This window comes from Melanotaenia boesemani, chromosome 22 (genome assembly GCF_017639745.1).
Source record: "Melanotaenia boesemani isolate fMelBoe1 chromosome 22, fMelBoe1.pri, whole genome shotgun sequence".
In the NCBI taxonomy this organism is placed as follows: Eukaryota; Metazoa; Chordata; class Actinopteri; order Atheriniformes; family Melanotaeniidae; genus Melanotaenia; species Melanotaenia boesemani.
Window position 1 is genome coordinate 15,423,279 of NC_055703.1, and position 20,419 is coordinate 15,443,697.

Genomic DNA, 20,419 nt, shown 5'->3' on the forward strand with positions numbered 1-20,419 from the left:
TTTCATTTTACAGATATGTGCGGATCTTCCAGAATGTGGACCTTTCCAGCAACTTCTACTTCAGGTAAGAAACATTTTTACCCAAATTTCTCTGAAACAAAAGAAGACAGTGGATCATCTCAGGAATAATGTTGAATATGTTGTAGTTATTGAATATTTTGGATCTTTTATTGGCAGTAATTGCTGAGCTTTTGCACTATTAAAACAAAAGAAAGACAGAGATATACTTTTTAAAATGAAGAAAAGTATCTTGTAAATCTCAATCTACATCTATCATCTTTAGAAATAAGTCATTAGTTGAAAAAAAGCACTTCATGGTAACAAGTTGATGTGGTTTAGCATAGGATGCGTTTGATGATTCTTATTGTTCATGTAAAAGAAAAAAAAATGGTTTGCAGCTCTATTTCTGTAGCAGCTCTAAATTGCATTATGGAGCAGTACAGTCTGTACTTGTTTCACATGATATTGCCTTTGTGCCCTGTAGCTACAGCTATGACCTGAGCCACTCACTACAGTACAACCTGACATTGCTGCAAAGACCTTATGAACTGTGGTCGTCATCACCTCCCTCTTCTGAGGAAGGGGTACACACACAAAGCAAGCATGACAGCTTTGACATCTTTGAAGACGAGGGTTTGCCTACACAAGGTGAGCAGCAGTTAAGCGATGTGACTTTTTTGTTTATGTTTTTTTTTTTTCTATCGATTGCCTGGAGAATATCTTACCGGGGAAGTCAGCAAAAGCAGTGCACTCTAATTTCAGCAGGGAGGTGGGGCCCAGGTCATATAGACTGCTACATGCAAGCCAGACATTAGAGAATAGGGCTAGCTAGGCAGTCAGTTTGATGGATGAAAAAGTGAAGAAAAAGTTAAGCTTTTTAGTCTCCCTCCATGTTATATGTTATGCCAGTTGATCAGTATTGCTTAATAAATTACTACTTAATGTGTTTTAATTTGCTCAGAAGTATGAGAAGCTGAGATGCAAACTATAAGCTGGTTTAGTGGGAATAGAGCAAAATTCTTATTAAGCTCAATGCCTTGAAAATATATATTTTCGATTTTGTTGAAAGCTAGAATAAAATGAATTTATTGGGACATGGGGAGCAGCGATTGCTTCACTTGATGGCCTTTACTTGTGATACAAGCATAACAATACTCACAGAAAGACAGCATAAAGCTGGACTGTGCATCAAATATGTATACCCTTTGTAGAGAGCCCTTTTTTGCAACCCTTATTGCTACAAGTCTCTTGGGGTACATCTCTGTTAAGTTAGGCACACCTAACCTAACTGTACACAAATCAGTTTTTCTAAAAAAAAAAAAAAAAAGAAAAAAAGTGCACATTCTGCATCACTTCTTTCGGGGTGAATATTTGGGCTGATCCCAGTTTAGTAAAATAATCCTGTGGTTTTGCTTGTTTTTCTTTTTGACTGTAGTGGTTTATGGCCTGCAGAACGAGCCGTACTACAAGTACGTGTGGAACGGGAAGCTCCTGGAGCGAGTCAAGGACATAGTGCATCCGGACTGGCTCATGTATATAATCCATGGCTTTTGTGGCCAGTCGAGTATCCTTTCAGCAGTGTCAGTTGTGTTTCATATAATGTGTGGCTATTGTTTTCATTCACATGTCTTTGTCTGTGTGTGTGTGTGTTTTTCTTCAGTTGGCACGATCCATTTAGTTGCCATGGGGTTTTAAAAAGAAACTTAAAAAAAGAACACTTGTATTTAATTGCCACACAAACTTCAGAGTACCTTGTTGAGACGTTGCTTGATGTGACACATGTCAACAGTGGTTTCACTGAGCACATGAACAAAGAACACAGCTTTATCTTTTCTCTTGTGTCCTGTGTCGACACTCCTCATCTCTTAGCCTCAGCATCACTTGTTGAGCTGTGCTCAGCCTTCATCAGAACACGTGGACTACACTGTGACTAGGAGTCTGATTCACCACAAACTATAATGCCTTTAAGCATTGGTATTCAGATGTATTTACATAATCTTTCCATCTCTTGCAGCATCTTCTAGGGTTTAATCAGACTAATTACTTGGTCTTTTATTTATGTACATTTTTCTTTGGAAGACTTATTTAATCTGACTTAAACTTTGCTAACTTTAAATGGAAGTTCTGGCTGCACACTTGTGAACTGGTTCTAGATAAATATATCAATTTCCTCTAGACTTTTGAAAAGCTCCTGTTATGTTGATGCATGCTTTCCTGCTACAGAGAGTAAATACTCAGATTGATGAGGGTAAAAGATTGCCTTAGGCTCCAACTTCAGTTTCCAGTCATTTACCATCATGTCTGCTTTGTACAAATCATATTAAGAGTGTAAAATATTTTGGCTTTTTACTCTTCCGTGAAAAAAACTACTTTGTTTATATGGTGATGCTTTATTTTCAGCTCGTTAATATGCATATGCTAGCTTTGTGTTTTTGTTTTTCCAGTCCCTGTGCTTTCACAGAAGAATGCACCACATTGATGAACAAAGGAGTGCTTTACTGTAAAATACTGTTGGATCTCTTATCAGGCAGTGTGCTGCCACAGTAACAATGTGTGGGTGCGTTTAGACCGCCCCTAGAAACTGTTTGGCCTTCACTGTTTTCCTGAGTGTGTGTGAGGGCCGATGGCTACAGTTTGACAAGACTCAGCAGATAGGTTGAACACAAAGGATTGTAGCAGATGGGAACAACTGAAGTGCATGCAGTTAGATGACATGCAAGACATTTCTCTGCTTGGAAATGTTCCACATATACAGAAGAAATGATTATACAGTGAAAAACATCTATTTGTTATGTGAGGATGTAACAGTGTATTGATGCATTGACCAGCGGGCCCGGCCTCTCTCCCACCACCTCCCTCTACTCATAAGCTCTGTTTTCTCAAGACAGTCCAGTCCTGCACAAATATATGTGCATCTCATTTAAAGTGAGCAAAGTTTTTCCTCCACTGAATAACAGACTTTCCTAAGTTTAAAAGAAAAAATAACTTCCACACAGATAAGAAGACAATCCAATTACAAATCAGCTTGTTTTATCTAATGTTTGGGAAGCTGCATGTTAGGCTTCACTTGTGACTTTTGCCTGTTTGTTTATGTCTGAGTTGCTGCTGCTTTTCCAAAATCATATGTTGCCCCTCTAAGAACCTTTTTATGGCCACCATGTTTCGGCTGAGAGGTATTTCTGTAATATGTGATCACAAATATGTTTGATGTCAAACACAGACTCAGACATTTGTGGTAATTGTTTCTTTTTTCCCTTTGTCAAATATGTAATACATTTAAGAAACTAGTTTTCATTTTAAAATGTTTGGTTTCCACTAGTTTAACATGCAAAGTAGAGATGGAAGTTTTTTTTAAATTTTTTTTTATATATTTTGAGTATGTTTGTATGTGTGTTTGCCCTTGTGCTGATGTGTTTTTAATATTATTATTCCTATAACCTCTGTTAGCAACATCCACAAGTTATGGATGGATTTTGATTACATTTTCAGAAAATGTCAGAAATGGAATACATTTTGGGGGTGATCCGGATCAGCATCTGGATCCAGGAATCTTTTTAAAGGAATATTTACTATTGGAAGGATACAGTAATTTAGCCATTACAGCTTCTAACTCATCAGATAATGCCCAAAATCATTGGTATATATTAAAAAAAATTTACAACATGACCTCATGGTAGATGTTATAATCCATTGACTCGGATCATGTTTATAATCTAGATCTGTGGTCCAGACGGTTCAAATTATAGGGTACTGGGTGCGCAGATGGGCCTTTTGAGGTTTTTCTTCTGAGTCTTTCTGTCTTTCTGAGGTGGGTGACCCTATGGCTTGGAAGAAGCCTGCACTCGTGGAGTGTTTCTAGTTATTATTGTTATTTTTTTTATTATTATTCCTCCTTTACCCACCAACTACAGAACTACTGATCTACGGTCGACCAGTTCACATCACCCTCATTGCAAGACGTTCCAGCAAATTTGCAGGGACCCGCTTCCTGAAAAGAGGTGCCAACTGTAAGGTAAAGCAGTTGCTAAGGCAACAGGACAAATAGATGGTTAAGACAAGACTGAGGCCACCAGGATGATTGAGATGACTCTCACAGGGGGTTAATTTGAACCACTGCATCTTTCTTCAGTATTTATAAGTGTCTGTGTGGCTGGGTGGTGGGAGGAAGGATTCATTTTGCACACAAATGAAGTTTTCCTCTCTCTTTTTGTACTGCTATACTGAGAAATGATTTGACTCGAATTTCAGTAATTTCTGCCTTAGAGAGCAGATAAAGTAGTGTTTTTGGACAACCTTTAATATGTTGAGTGATGGCTGAACTCTTAATTCATTTCAGAGATCAAATCTTGTGTACATATTGTCTGGATTTAATTACTGTACACTAATTTTCTTTTGACCCAATCTCAAGTAAGAGTGGGAAAACACTTTGCAAACACAACTAGTGTCCTCAGTTTTAAGATGCTTATAGAGTATTTTTAAAAGCAGAGATGATGCAGCTCAGTGGTACACCTGCACCCAAACTAACCATTTTTCATTGTTTTTTTAAATATATTTTTTAATATATATATATATATATATATATATCCAAGTCAGTATACTTTTGTCTTGCATTCTCTCTTTAAAAAGGAATTTAACTGTAAAATATAACATAGGACATGATGATTAGGGGATAAAAACAGTGGAACAATAACAGAACAATCACAGAGAATTAAATTGTCCTTATACTTATAACAACTTATTTAGTGTAATGAGTGTATTGTAAGTGTAGCTGTCTGCTTATCCAGAGATTTATACCATCTATTTTATAATATACATATCGTATTCTATCATATCTATCATATCGTATCATAACTCAGTCTAAAATAATTTCATGTTTTCTCACATGCATTTCTCACCCCTTAGGGGTTACTCTATGTCTAAAAAGGGGATGCACTTTTTTTTTCTTTTTACTGAAGACTCCAAGGTATTTTAATCCACATTGGCTTAATTGTTCATAACATTTAAATGCTGAAAAAATATTTCTATTCTTTTCTATTTATTTATTTTTCCATGGTTTTGGAAGATTTTCCAATTTTACCCCTCAGCTTGAAATTGTTGCTATTCTAAACCTTGTTCATGACTTTTCCCCCCCTTTGTCTTATTAAAAAAACAAAACATATTTGCTTATTTATTTTTTGCAGGGGGACGTGGCTAATGAGGTAGAGACTGAACAGATTGTCCACGACGCCTCAGTTATGTCTTTCACAGCGGGAAGCTATTCCTCATATGTCCAGGTCCGAGGTTCAGTCCCGCTCTACTGGTCTCAGGACATTTCCACCATGATGCCAAAACCCCCAATAAGATGTAAGACAACTGTTCCAAAATGTTTTCATCTATTGTGTTTACTCAGTGTTCCAGTGTCAGAAATATTTGGCTAAATAATCCAACCTTATGTGATAAATTGTGTATAACAGGGACTTCTCCTGCTTTAGGAAGAATAAATTGTACGCTGTAATTAAAGAAGTAAAGAGAAGACAAAGTGGCACAAGTTTAAAATGTTGCTGTGCTATCCACAATTATCTCCCCACAACCAGAAATGACCTTGCTTGGGGAGAAAAGGGATATAATTTGAAAACTACATTAAAATAAGAGAGTGAGTTTGTACTAATACTGTTATTTTCAACCACTGGCACAGAGAGAAAAAGAAATTTAAAAGAGAAGTAAGATAAGGGCAGGATGACCCCCTCTTGGTTTTCATCTTTGTATCCATTCCAGTCTCATTATAAGCAGGATAAAAACACAAAACCAGCACCAGAGGGAGGTGATCAGGTCCTTGAGACTGATGGCACTAGAAACCGCTGTGTGTTTCTGTGCACGTATACACTGGAATACACTGATGCTTGCTTGTGTACAATGCCTGTATTAAATCATAATCTTATTTCTCTCCTATTTCCCTTCATATTCATCCCCAGATGACATTTATCTGTCTGAGATGGACACTGAGCGTGTCCCTAAGATCCCTCTGTGTATTACTTTCCTCACCGTCCTTCTCCCACTTTGATGCTTATATGAAGATTTCTGTCCTTATCTGACATTTCTGAAATTTTGCTCGAACAATATACCATTAGGTTGTTAGGTCTGACACAGTGTGATGTTGGTATTGTTGTACATACACATTATATTATACCTCTGCTGTAGCAGAGGTATAATATAATGTGTATGCAGACAGCTGTCAATACTGCTCCATGCCCATTGGCCAATATCTGCCATGACTCTTAAAGGCAATGAATATAGAAATATATAAATAATAAATAGAAATTATGGTGAAATGTTATAAGGTGAAGTTAAACACTGTGAGCTTGTGTTTCAGTTTTGAGATGTTTCCACACTTCAGTGTGAAATAAACTGCTGATCGATCTGAACTATATCTTCTTATCTATACACTCATTCAGTCTCTCTTGTCCAGTTTTTGGTCAAGCTGCAGATGTGTTGTTTAGCCTGTGTTGCAGATGGAGGCAGGAAATACAGTTAGTCTCCTTCAGATTAAAACTTGCAAAGGAAAATGAGAATACTTTCCAAGAGTAAAGATTTGTTTAACTAAAAAATTGTGTATAATGAAGAAAATTGGTTTGAATGCATTATGATTTAAAAAAAAAAAACTTGTCTAAGATGCACATTCCCTAACTTTATAATCTTTTTTTTTTTATCTTTTATCTAGTGGACCAAGCAGACCCATATGCCCATGTAGCTGCCCTCCATTTTGACCAAATGCTTCAGCGTTTTGGCTCACCTATTATCATCCTGAACCTTGTTAAGGTAACTGATATTCCTAAAAATTCATTTAAACCTTCAAGTTCCTCTTTTCCATAACACATGTGAACGCATCACAGTACATAGAAACACTCCACAGTGAGTTTCTAAAACACATTTAATCAACATTATCAAAGACTGCTTTCATGTTTTGCATAGTAAAGAATGGACTGATTAGGTACAATCTCTTTGAATGTAAAGTTCACTTTCACATACATTACACACTTAAATTACACACAAATGTTTTACTCTGGTGAATTTTAAAGCACCCGTGATAGGCTCACTTGCATGTTCATACATTTGTTTTGACGGTCTGTAGCAACTGATAATGTAATAACAGCCAAAACTGTAATCATTTTGGGAGGTTTAGATGAAATAAAGCCAGCCACATAATAACTTGCCAATAGTGGAATAAACTTATAATAAACTTAATTCATTATTGGCAAGTTATTACGTTATTGGCTTAATTATATTTAAAACCTGCCAAAATGATTACTTTATTGGCAGGTATTACGTTGTTGGCTGTTAATGACATCATCGATTGCTATATGGTCTCTACAAGAATAACTATACAGTGTTTAAAAACAAAAAACAAACAAAAAAAACACATTACTTTTCTCCTATTATGCATTGCTGCAGCACCTCTTGGGACTTCTGCCTGAAATGCTCCAATTTTCCTCCTGCTTCCTCTTAAGCTTGCATATCCTTGATCTCATGGAAGAACTTAATGAGGTAGATGGTATATGAAAGAAAGCAGAATAATCTGAATATTTTCCAAAAGCACTTCAGTTGCTTTGCCTACTGAGTTCTTGCCTTTCCCAGAGGCCTTGCTATATATCATAACAATAAAATAAGCTCTTCTGGGTGTCACCTGGATGCCTCTGGCTCTATTGTTGCATGATGGAATGTAGCACAAACTTTTTTTCATTACTGTTAACGGCCAAAATTGTAAACAAAATTAATATTCACTTAATTGTTAAGCCTTTGTTTACATGTGCAAAGGCGAACTGCCTTATAAAAGTGATTGAAATTGGTGGCTATATAAAGTCTCCCTTATTTCTTAACATCTTTGACTCTTACTGTTCTGCTGAGAGCGTTCCATGGAATAAGTAGAGACTGAGTAGGCTTATTTTCTGTGCTGTGTTGTCTGTGTTGTGCTCTGAAGAGTTTTCTTATGTGCTGCCAAGGAACTACCATACTATGAAGACATGCAGTGTGAAAGTGCCGTCTCAACAGAGCAATGTTAGAAAGTCACTCTCCACTGGAGAGGGCGTCTGCATGATTCCTGCAAGAGTCTATTAAGTTCCTTGGTTTTGGAAGGATTCAGGTTCAGATTGTTCTTCTGCACCATGCAGCCAGCCTGGTCTGTGGACTTCACTCCTGTCAGCTGTCTCATCTCAAATGTTGATTAGTCCAACCACGATTGTGTTATCTGTGAAGATGATGTTGGTGGGATGAAGAGATGACTTCAACTACACTTATTTAGTGTTTAACATCTTCCTAAAGGACACATCACAGAACAGAGTATTTTAAGGATAACATTGTTATAAAAATCTAGAAACATGTCTCACGTGGTTATGTTCAAATATTCCAGAGTTGTAGTTGCTCTACTTTACTGCTTCTCTTATTCCAATAATTATTTAGAAGCATTTGCCAAACATGACCAAAAAAACTCTGTATATTGTAAGAAAAAAAAAATTGTCTTAATTTTGATTCAGAGTATTAGCATTTTAGTGTGTGGAGTATGTAAGAAACTCTTCATGAATATTTTATATCTGAAATGTACCCTGCCTGTGGAATCACTCAACAAGTATAATAAAGCAAGGTGAGACGTTTAGTCTGCCAAGCACTTGATTGACACTGGACATTAGTTATTAGGCCCTTTTCGTTACGAGAGATTTCCCCAGTGGTTTGTAATCACCAGCTGTTGAAATTCCACCTTAATTATTGATCTTTGCATTATTGTGTAAATAGACATGCTTTAATAAAAGAAAGGAGCATCCCCTGCACACAAAAAAGAAACCGTTCTCTTTTTCCTGCCTTATGCTGCAGTAAGTATAATTATAAAGTTTAAAGCTATGAATAAATGTTTTTAACCTTTAGATTTTAAAATAAAATTACTAAAGCATTGCACGGGAATGCAGATTCATATACAGATTCTAAATATGTATAAACAGAATTAAATTTCTTCTTGTTTTAATCCAAACGTGCATCATCTTAGACTGCTTCTATCGAGCATGCAGCCGTATAATTTGTAGCTTGAATTTCAAGCTCACGTTGTCACTCACAAGGGGAGCTGCGAGATGAGGGACCAATCGCAGGTCTGCACAAGCCAGAGCCATGTGAAATTTGTAGACCTTGGGGAATAAGGGAGGGACCCTCCCCCCCATATCCTCCCCCCACCCCATCTTCCTTTCATAGAACATCCTCATACTTATCCCAGAGAGACAAAAATGGGGAAGAATTGAAAATTCACCATAAAACCTTGACAGTCCAGCTCTCCCAGGTGGGGTCAGTGAATGTCATGCCTTGTCTGGGGTATGTGCATGATGTTATTAGGGGTTGCCACATGTTTCTGAGTGTGTAAGAGAGGAACAGAAAGCAACGCACATGGCCAAGCATGTGAACGTCTTTTACAACAAGTGGAGTTAAATACAGTCACTTTGTTTAAATGTTCATTTTAAAATAACTTTTTGTCTTGAGAGATATTTTACTTTAAAAAAAAAAACATGTTAGTTTTAACGTCATGTGGAGTGAATGAGGAAAGCATTAATAAACATTAAACAAATTATCTTAATCTGGCAAACTTTCTGTTAAAATAATCACTGTGCTCATTTAAATTGTCATGGAGACCACAGCCTCTCTTTGCTTCCATGTGCTTGTGCCACATGTTGCTCGCGATCTGTGACTGCACTTTCAACCACCAATTTCTACTGTGACGTTTCCTGGTTTATGCCTTTCTCCCTTGAGGCTTTTGTGAGTGTATATTCACATGTAGCGTACTTGTATTTTGTATCTTGTACTGAGATACTTGTATTATCTCCTTTGCACTTAGAAAGTGTGACTGAGTGTGCGTGTGTGCCAGCCTGTGTGACTCTGCTCTGCGGAGTGGATGAGGAAATGCAGGGGTTGCTGTGTTGCTTTGCTGCTGCTGAATGTGCGAATGTGAATGTGAGCTGCTTAATGATGCATCCATGCTGATTATCACCCAGGGTGATCGACCATAAAGACACAATGGAGGTGCACACAGAGATCTTAATGGACTGCATGTAGTTATGCTAAGAAAATAATTACTTTTACTTCATGCTCACTCAGTGGCATAAATTTGGCAAAAATGGTGCCAAAAAAGTTTGAAGAGTTGCACAATTCAGACCTTTTCCAAAACATCAAATTCTCTAAAGGTGTAGTGACTCAATTTGGAGAAAGATTGTTGATTTTTAAGCTCAAACACATTGCAGCACTTGCAGTGCTTCCTCAAAAACTATATGTCAAGATCCTGCTTTAAACCTGTAAATTGCTTTTTGCCGCTTTGTCTCTTTACTGAGCTCTTTGTGGAGAAGGCATAAAAGAATCTTGGTGAATACATCAGAGGTAAAAGATAAAGAAAATTATGTCTGACTATATTTTCTCCTGTCGTCATGGCAACTTTTCATGCAGGCAGAGTTGTACTGTGATTCTAGGCCTTAAAATCACTTAAATCTAAACTTTTCTCAGCTCTTTGTTGATGGCACTAGTTATGCATGTGACTTAGACCACGTCTCTTTTTGTTTTTTTACAGAAACGTGAAAAAAGGAAACATGAGAAAATTTTGAGTGAAGAGCTCTACCCAGCTGTGATCAACCTCAATCAGTTCCTCCCTCCAGACCACTGCATTGACTATATCGCCTGGGACATGGCTCGCTACACCAAGAGGTTGTAACTTGTCTGACAATGTAGTGAGCTTAAATAACACAAGATTTTCACAGTTAATTTTAGTTATGTCAAAAGTAATAAAAAAAAAGTTTAAAAAACCTTTCTTCTAATGTTTATCATTAGACTTAAGTTCAATCTGAGCATGCTGAACTCCACCATGCCTAAATAAAATAAGCCCTGAGCTGGATGGACATTAAAAATGAATAGCTCCTAAATTGGTCTTTTGTATATAAAAAAAAAAATAATAAAACAAAATTTTATGTTTATTGACATCAGTATGAGATTTCCAATTTCTTTTTCTTTTTCAGCAAACTGTGCAATGTTTTGGACCGTTTAAGCATGATAGCAGAGAATGTTGTCAAGCGAACAGGTTTCTTCATTAATCGCTCCGACTTCTACTGTCACACCCTCCGACCAGATGACAGGTGAGTCCTTTCCCATACTGTACTATTGGGTGTTTTATTCCCCATGAAAATAAAGTACAAATTAACACACATTGTTGGAAAAGTTTTATACTTTTAGTCAGCTCTTACATGCAATCAAAATAAAATTATTTTATTCTTTTACATAAAACAGTAATAAAATAGTTTAAAGTCTTACTCCACTGTTTATCAAACTCCAAAAAAAAATCTTAGTCTTAATCATATCATGAGCGCTTTAAACTTTTTCTTGTACCTTGTTTTTGATTATATACTTTCATCATAATACTCAAAAAAATAGTTGTACAGCCACATCTGGTAGCTTTTAATCTACTTAATATGAGATTATATGTGAAGTTCTAGTCAGAGCGAAGAATTTCCATACATGGTTTGTATGGCTGGAAATAGCTCATGGTGTGTCTTTATAATACTAAAAAAAGCATCTTATATGGTGTGTTATCATGGTAAAACAACTGAATTAGTTGAAGTGAAAACTGTGTTAGAATGTGCACTACTGTGGGGAAAAAATATGAAAGAGAAAGACCATCTTTTATTTTACGCACAAAAAGAGTTGAAGTCAAGGCTTTATTCATTTTTGCACACATAGAATCATACTAAGACATTGCTTAATTTCCAAACCCTCCAGATATTAATTTTTAATGGAAATTATGTCCATTGACAGGTTTATTGCAGAGAGATTTCTGCTAATGAGCTGAGTAGACTGCCGTCCATGTACATGGAGCATGGCTCCTTCATTGTTTGTGTATTTAATCACTTTCATCCTCTTATTGCCATTCTGTTACATAACCCAACGACTAACCCTTTCTTGTGAATTACAAAACACTATATCACTCGTTCTTTCATGCTCATTCTTACACACAGCAACAGCTTACATTCAGACAGAAACTCAACCCTCACAAGCATTTAGAAGGATAAACATATTACGGCACCTCTATCCTTCATCACATAAAGACATTTCCCTTGTGTAATCAAGATGATTGAATTTTTATTTATTTTATTTTTTTAATATTCTCATTCACTTCATTGTATTCCTTCAGCATCTGTTAATATGGTTTAATTATTTTTGCTAGTTCATTTCAGTCAGGTCATTGAGTTCATGCAATGAAGAAAATTTACTCCTTAAGCCCCATTTATGCTCCCTTACATACATAAAAAGGTACGTCCAGTTAAAACGTTGTCATATGTCGCCACTCTCATAGTTTCATGTCTTTACGTTGCCATGATTAAGTCAATTCATCCACTAATGGGCAGTGCTGAGTTCAGAGTTCACGTCCGTGTTCTGACGTTAGTTTCAGACACCAGTTGGTGGTTGTAATGAACCACTGTAAAGTTGTTTGCCACCACCCGACACACACACACAGCCTTTCTTCAAAAGCTCCCATCATATGTCTACAATTGTTGCCCTTGTCATCTTCTCCTGTTTCTTCTTCTTCGTGTTCCTCGTTTTCTTCTCTGCTTTGTTCCTTTTGCTGGTCGCGTGTCAGCTATACTCCTTAACACTGACAATGTGGTTTCCGTGGGTATTGTGCTGTTTACTGCGTCAAGCAACGGATCCGCAAGGCCCACGATAATGGATCAAATTATGCATGTAAACGACACAGGACATGAACTAAAGTGTCCATTCGTCTGCGTATCTTCAGCATCAAGCATAATCGGGCCTCTGGTATCTGTTGTATTGTGTGGGGCAGTTTCTCTTCAGTCTTTACCTTTTGAGAAGAGTAAAATGGATTGGAAGGACTGAGAGAGACAAAGTCAGAAGTGCAGCTGCTCAGCATCTGTTTTCAGACTTCAAAAGCTTATTAGATGGTATTAGACCTTGAAAAATGACTAACATAGCTTTGCTGAAAAGTTGCCAATAAACAATAAAGAATAACAGTCCATTGCAGTATATAATCCTGCACACATTTTTTATTTAGTCTTTTTTTGGGTACTGTTTTAAACCTTCAGCCACACTTCAAAACATAGCTGATTTTTTTTTTTTATCCTTATTTATGCTTTTTTCTCTTTTTAATTTATTGTACAGCACTTTGGTCAGCTGTTGTTGATGTTCAGATGGTCAGATGTTGTTTTTTAAATTTTTTAGAAATAAAATGGTATGGTATGGTATCTCCCATTTGTTGTCTGGGTCTGAGGGATGGCTGATGCCCCCATACTGATCAGAAACCTTTGTGAGTCTGGTTAGGAAGTTGATAGATTTGTCATCTTTTGTCATCACAGAGCTCAGTGATTGCATCTCAGTATATGCTGTATTTCCATTCCTGTTGAGGCGTTTGCACCTGGCCAGTCCCACAGTCTGTGCAACAGTTTTCTGGAAACCGTCAGCTGACATTCTCGTGGATAACAGATGACGGATTTCAGCCATTGTTGGTCTGAATTCAAAGTCTGCAAGGGCTACTATGAATTCTGTGCCACTGTCAGCTGTCATCAATCATGTGAAAATATATAGATAAATAAGAGTGAATTAAAGCCTATTAATAAATAAAATAGAAGGGTGTGATCGACCGCACAGTTGGTACCAAGTACTTTGTGACTCATTGTTTACATCTGTGTATATTTCAGCTTGTTTACTGAATATATACTCTCTAATTGCACTCTTTTGTTTTTTATTGTTTTTATCTGTATTTTATTCCACTTTGGTTAGTCTTAAGATGTTGTTATAGCAATGACCAGAGTAATAATCCCACTTGACCATGCACATGAACACAGACTAGAAAATGTCTTTGCAGAAGAGCAGCATTTTTATATGCAATTTAAGCCTGTTTTTCCCTAGGACTTTATTCACATTCTCAAGTTTGATGCCATTTTCTGCAGGTGGGAAGATGTTGGTGGATACGTGACATCCCGTGGACGTCTGCAAGTATGTTACATAGAGAAGAAATTTGTTGCCATTTGTTTGGCAGCTTTTTGTACGTGTGAATTTTAAAAGAAGCAATAGAGAGAAAACTGTTGACTCAACTGATAATATAACCACATATCAAGGAATCAAGGAATCTTTATTATCCCGTGAGGGCAATTTGTTGTACAGCCAGCAGTAAAAAAACAATCAGTCACAAACATACAAATAACACAATGTTTCAGAGTAGTGATTTTTCTCAGACAAGCCAATAGCTTTTGTCTTCATGTAAAAGCTTCTCTACTTTTATAGCAATATCTGCAAAACTAGGCTAAAACTATTACAGTCGAGTTACTTTTTAATTTTTCTTATTTGCAATATTTCCATTCTCATTTAGGTTATTTGTTACTGTGTTCCAACTTTTCTTTTCATATAATTCATATCTTGTTTTTGACAGCATGTAGACATCTTGTAGATCCGTTAAGTCTCTGTTCTTGTAGACTGGTGTGCTGCGGACCAACTGTGTGGATTGTTTGGACCGAACCAATACAGCCCAGTTTATGGTGGGCAAGTGTGCGCTGGCTTATCAACTCTATGCTCTGGGAATGATTGACAAGCCCAAGCTGCAGTTTGACACAGACTGTGTGAGGTAAAGCTCATATCCTTTTCCACCAATCAAGCATTAAATTTTTTTGTTAATGTGTGCATGTGCTTTTTTTTTGTCCAGTTGTGGTAAAAAGATCAATGACTGAAAAATTTTCATTCAGTACTGACTCAATTAAAATCATGTATGTTGAGCAACTAATATGATGCCAAGATGTTTTTCTTTTTCCTCTGTCTCATGTGGTTCAGATTGTTTGAAGAGCTGTATGAGGACCATGGAGACACTTTATCTCTGCAGTATGGCGGCTCTCAGCTTGTCCACAGAGTGAAGACCTACCGCAAGATTGCACCCTGGACGCAGCACTCCAAGGACATCATGCAGACACTGTCACGGTACTACAGCAATGCTTTCTCAGGTGTGTGTCACACAGATGCTTGCAAGCACAAAATATTTAGTATGTATTTATTTGCCTCTTCCTCTTTTATCCTGAGACTCCAAACTAAAATAGTAAAACCGTATCCACTGTCACGTTGTCGACTGCTGTAAACACATCAACCTTTTCCATACACAAACACCTAATGCTCTACATCACATTCAGATAATACACTGTCCAGTCAAATATTTATGTTTGGAAAATACATTCAGCTTGTAATGAAATACCCAGTTTTAATGTAGCAAAATCCTGACAACCCCCCTGACCCCATTTATAACTATCAATCATATAGTTACATACTACTTTTTTTTTATCTTCATATTTTGTTGTATTTTTTTGTTTTTAATAGAAATAGTAGATAATTTGCTAGTAAAGAGTGTCCAGAAAAGGAGAAACATACATAGCCGTCAAGATAGACCAGCCTTTCATCCCAAAGCAATCTAAAGGTAACAGTACCCCTTTGTGTTTCAGGATCTCTTGATTTATACATCAAACACTGAGAGTACAAGAATATGAATATAAACTATATATTGATATGAAAAGAAGAAGAGGGATGAGAAAAAACCTTAGCTGCATGACAAAGTTAGCAGCTAAGCTCTTCAGTGTAAACTGTGCAATTATAGCTTTTATGGAAACTTTTGATTATAGTCACAGATATAAAAAGGCACATTTTAAGTTTTTTTTAATGTATTTAATTGTTAAACTTTGTTTTTTGTTTTATTATTTAACTTGACATGCGTTTTTATAACAGCCAATTTGCAACTGAGATGTAACTTCTGATCAGTTATTGACCTTAAAGGCTTAGTAATTCCTGTCATTATGATAAAAGACACCCTAGTTTGTCATGAAAGACAGTGTATCTGTATGAAAACATGGATGAATGTACAGAAGTGTTTTCACAACACATTGCCCCAGAAGTGAAGAGGAATATTGTGTATTAAGCCAGAAGAAACTGAGCTGTACTGCTTGACCTACTTAGTAAACAGCCCCCCTCGTTTCTTTGCTTTTTCTTGTCGTCTTACACTTAATTTCAAAAGATGGGATCATTGGTTGGTTGGAGAAAGAAGCCAGGAAAGTAGCAGATTGTTTAGCCAGAGTGAAATGTCAAGTGGGAGAGGCTTACATAAGCCAACACACACACTCTCTCACACACACACACAAGCAGAAAATATAGTACACAAGTAGTCAATATCTAATCCTTTGATCTGTATCAGGTCCTATGATTTAAAGTCCAGACGGATGTCTGCTGCTACATGAGTCTCTGGACTGTGCTAAGAGAGTTCACAAGAGAGAACAGAAAACATTCAAAACTCTAATTGACGTAGGATCAGCTGGTGTCTACTGTCAGCCTTTTCTCTTGCAATTAGATGCTTGTTTTCATTTATCTATGCATTATTACATTTGTAAGAGAAGGTAGCTGCCACAGGCTGCCAAATTGGCATTGGTTAGGGGGCACCAAAGTACAAAAATCTGCCAAAATCAGTTTTGCCGCTTTAAAGATCTTTGCCAGTTGTTTGGACAACCACAAGTTAAACTACCAATTAAAGTTTTTGATTTTGAGTTTTTTTTAGCAGGCATGCTTCCATGCTAATAAAGCCCTTTCTAATTGCCAGTATTAGCATGTTTATTATCAACACAGCAACACAGTAATTAGACTGGTTTGCTATTAAGCAATGCAAAACTCATCTCCCACAGCAGGACTCATAGTGAGCTGCCAGCAGTTTTGCTGTCTGGTAAATTGATTTGTCTTGTCTCTTTTATTGTCCATGAGTTGTTCTTGTCAGTATCAGAACCTCTGTGTGGGACAGGAAATGTGTTTCATTGCCCGCTGTTGGGTGACTGCAGCATCCTCCGTGAATATTAACATGTGCACTTGAGCGTTATGTTTGCACCAGTGCCAACTGGACCTGAAGCCAATAAATACTCATGATTATTACAGCGTAATTTAACCCAGATCTGAATGATGATTAAATAATTTCCCATACACTGAAAAACAAGATTTTAGCTGTTATTAGTGGGGTTTTTTTTTGTTTGTTTGTTTGGTTTTTTTTGCTATTGTTGAAAAGACTAGGGATTTACGTAGCAGACTAAATTGAAACCCTTCTTTGGTCCAATGTGGAGCCTACAACCCATTTTGAAAGCTTTTGCCTTATAACTCTGTATTACTTTCAGTCATACTCTCAGGATTAACACAGGTGAAAAAGCAATCTGTGAAATTATGGACACAGTAGCCATGATACTTTGAAAAATCAAGGAAGACACATTTGGCCCTTTTCCATAATTTGATGCACTTTCCTGAGATCTTTATTTATTTATCTGACATTTTTTGTAAGAACACATAGCTATTGAATCGCTAACTCATAAAGCATGTTATTAGTGTTTGAGAGAGCACACAGCATCTACAAGATGTCAGGTAAAAATGAGGGCTGGAAGATGGCTTGTTATCTATCTATCTATCTATCTATCTATCTATCTATCTATCTATCTATCTATCTATCTATCTATCTATCTATCTATCTATCTATCTGTCTGTCTGTCTGTCTGTCTGTCTGTCTGTCTGTCTGTCTGTCTGTCTGTCTGTCTGTCTGTCTGTCTGTCTGTCTGTCTGTCTGTCTGTCTGTCTGTCTGTCTGTCTGTCTGTCTGTCTGTCTGTCTGTCTGTCTGTCTGTCTGTCTGTCTGTCTGTCTGTCTGTCTGTCTAAAAAGTCGCATATATATATATATATATATATATATATATATATAAGCACACATTTTAATATGTTTTCCCTTCAGTTGTCAAGCCCATCAGTTTGACAACAAAGTCTGTTTCTGTGTGTGTTTATAGGAGGGTGTGCTACAAAATGTGGAAAATCAGTTTCATGTCAGTTTCAATTTCAGTTTTATGAGTAGATGAACTTTTCAACATGTCTTTTAGAAGAAAAACTTGGCAATATTTTTTCCATACCAAAACAACTACGAAGTGCTCTCTTTTTATTTGTTGCTCAGTGTATGTTTTCTTCTATCCTGATCTAATTGATTTGAGGTAAGATCAGAAAACTTATTGTATCTTAAAACTTGGTCAGATAAAACAAAACTTGGAAACAGAAACAGCATATTCTCATTGGTAAAATAAGTTCCCAGAAGGATGATCTTCTGTTTGAGTGATTGCTTTCTGGTCAAACGTTTTGTGTGTAATCTCTAAGGTTGTTTCACACAGAATCTGAAAATGACTGAGAATGTTATCTGAAAAAGACGCTTATTTTCATAAAAGAAATTTAATTAAAATCAGTGACTTCACAATGTGTGAATGACTTGTAGCAAGTGCAGTGACCACTTATTGTTGTTTTAATTATTCAGTGTTGTGAAGGAACTTGGCAGGAAACAAGGTCTGTTTGTATTTTTAATTTTTAGGCTTTACTTGGCACATTTAATTGTGTTTTGGGAAAGTAAACATAAATGCTTTTCTTGCAGTAAATGACACATGCTTTTACATAATTTCCAAGCACTCTACAGCAATTCCCTGACTTACAGGCCTTTGAAACAGAAAAATTCAGTACATGGTGCCATTTGCTCTGCAGCTCCTTGAATTACTGGTGTAGATTCTATACAATTTAATGCTCAGATAACACTAAATGACTTATTTAGTACATGTTCATTCCATTCATAGTGCATGTTGCCATCCTTTGCTTTTAACTGGTGATAACTGAATGAATCTCAGCCTGAAAATTAGATGGGGAAAGGACTTTGTGGCATGCTTTAATAACACTCAATTTAGTTTTTTTATTATCCGATGTGACTGCCGGTTCAGCATACACGTGGCCGCACAGTTGTTTGAATTAAATGACATCAAACTGGGCAGCAGGAAAACACGTGCTACAAGCTGAACCCACAAACATTTAAAGGGATTATCTCAACACACATTCGTTGCCAAACATGTTTAGATTTAGTTAGGAGAGCATTTAGGAGTACCTCTGCTGCTGATGTGAGTTGGACCCGTGATGAGGTCTACTTTACCGAGATTTCATTAATAGGCGTCAGTGCACTGCAGACCATTTCTGCACAATATAAGTAGCTGTTGAAAGGTGTCTTTGAAGCATTGAACCTCCTGGATGGCGTTATGAGCTAGTGTGATTTGACTGGTATTTAACGTGTTTTATCTGCAGAAGAAACAGGGTTTAAGCTGACATTAGTTTTTGAGAGATTATAGTAAGACTAAAATGAATTGAGAAATTAATTGTCCAAAACAATAAAATGGATTTCCTATCCCCTGTTTTGTTGTTTTTTTGTTTTGTTTTTTTTTTTCGTTTTTATCTTTTTTGTTTTTATCTTTTTTCTTTTTAGTGTATATTCCCTCAGCATGGAAGTGGCACACTAGCAAACAAACATTTTTTTTAATCATGATGTGATAATGCTGTTAATAATGAATCTTCCTGAATCATTCAGATGCTGACAGACAAGACGCCATCAACTTGTTCCTCCAAGTCTACCAGCCATCAGAGTGTAAGCCACACCTGTGGGAGCTGCCCACAGATTTCTATCTGCATCAGAAGAGCACCATGGCCCTCCCCCATGACAGACGCAGGTAGGCATACACTTATACACAGATCCCCGCCATCTGATATAAATATACTTGCATCTGAATACACTAATGTAATTGTATCAAAACCTATTTCTATGCATGATGAAGCATAAAACTCTTGGTTTCCCCTTATGTTGTGGAAGTTTTTGTTTGTTTTTGTGCTCATTAAATGGCTTTGTGTGGAAGCACTCACAAAGGATTAACACATGCCCTGCTATTTCTGAAAAGGTTCCTCTCAGTTTCTTTTTCTCTCTCTCTCCAAGTCCAGGCTGTACAATTCTCTAATGAATGCTGAGGTTGTTCACATGAGTGTGTGGGTGGATTTTTATTGCTTTTTGTGGTCAGTCCAATTGGGTTCAGTCAAGCATCCACTTCAGCCTGACAAGGATCACAGAGCTTTGGCCTCAAGGTTTAGTTATATGTGTAGCAGTCCCAAGACAAGCTTCGTGGCTCACGTGCCTCATAATGGAGCTGCAATGACTGTGGTTTGAGGGCCGTACGATGGCTCTGCACTGCGAAGTACAAGAAAAAAGGATGAAAACAAGCAAACCAATGTTTTAAAGTCTTCAGTAATCTGAAGAAAACATTTAATAAAACACACTGTGAGATGAGTGCACAAACTCAAACTCAGTTTATTTATGTTCAGGATATGACCAAAACACACATTTTTGCTGCTAAATGGAAGTAAGAGTAAGGCTATGCTGGTAGCAAAACAAGGATGCAAATCAGAGAAAACAAAACATACAAGTTATGGATTTAATGTGACAGGTTGCTGCTCCTTTCTGCACCCTGTGCCAGTGCTAGCATGAAGCACGGGTCAACCAGACAAAGCTGTTTGACGGAAGCAG

At 36.9% G+C, this 20,419-nt stretch overlaps 1 protein-coding gene across 2 annotated transcripts in view; it reads left to right on the forward strand.

Moving 5' to 3' along the window:
- The window catches only part of fig4a (FIG4 phosphoinositide 5-phosphatase a), a 46,363-nt gene that overhangs the window by 6,469 nt on the left and 19,475 nt on the right, over positions 1-20,419 (forward strand). For both annotated transcript variants that reach the window (XM_041976146.1, XM_041976145.1), the window contains 12 exons: positions 14-64; positions 485-648; positions 1,436-1,564; positions 3,912-4,012; positions 5,181-5,343; positions 6,698-6,795; positions 10,568-10,701; positions 11,010-11,126; positions 13,953-13,998; positions 14,475-14,623; positions 14,827-14,993; positions 19,436-19,574. In XM_041976146.1, the coding sequence (XP_041832080.1) occupies positions 14-64; positions 485-648; positions 1,436-1,564; positions 3,912-4,012; positions 5,181-5,343; positions 6,698-6,795; positions 10,568-10,701; positions 11,010-11,126; positions 13,953-13,998; positions 14,475-14,623; positions 14,827-14,993; positions 19,436-19,574 (1,458 nt within the window). The remainder of the gene's footprint in view (positions 1-13; positions 65-484; positions 649-1,435; positions 1,565-3,911; positions 4,013-5,180; positions 5,344-6,697; positions 6,796-10,567; positions 10,702-11,009; positions 11,127-13,952; positions 13,999-14,474; positions 14,624-14,826; positions 14,994-19,435; positions 19,575-20,419) is intronic.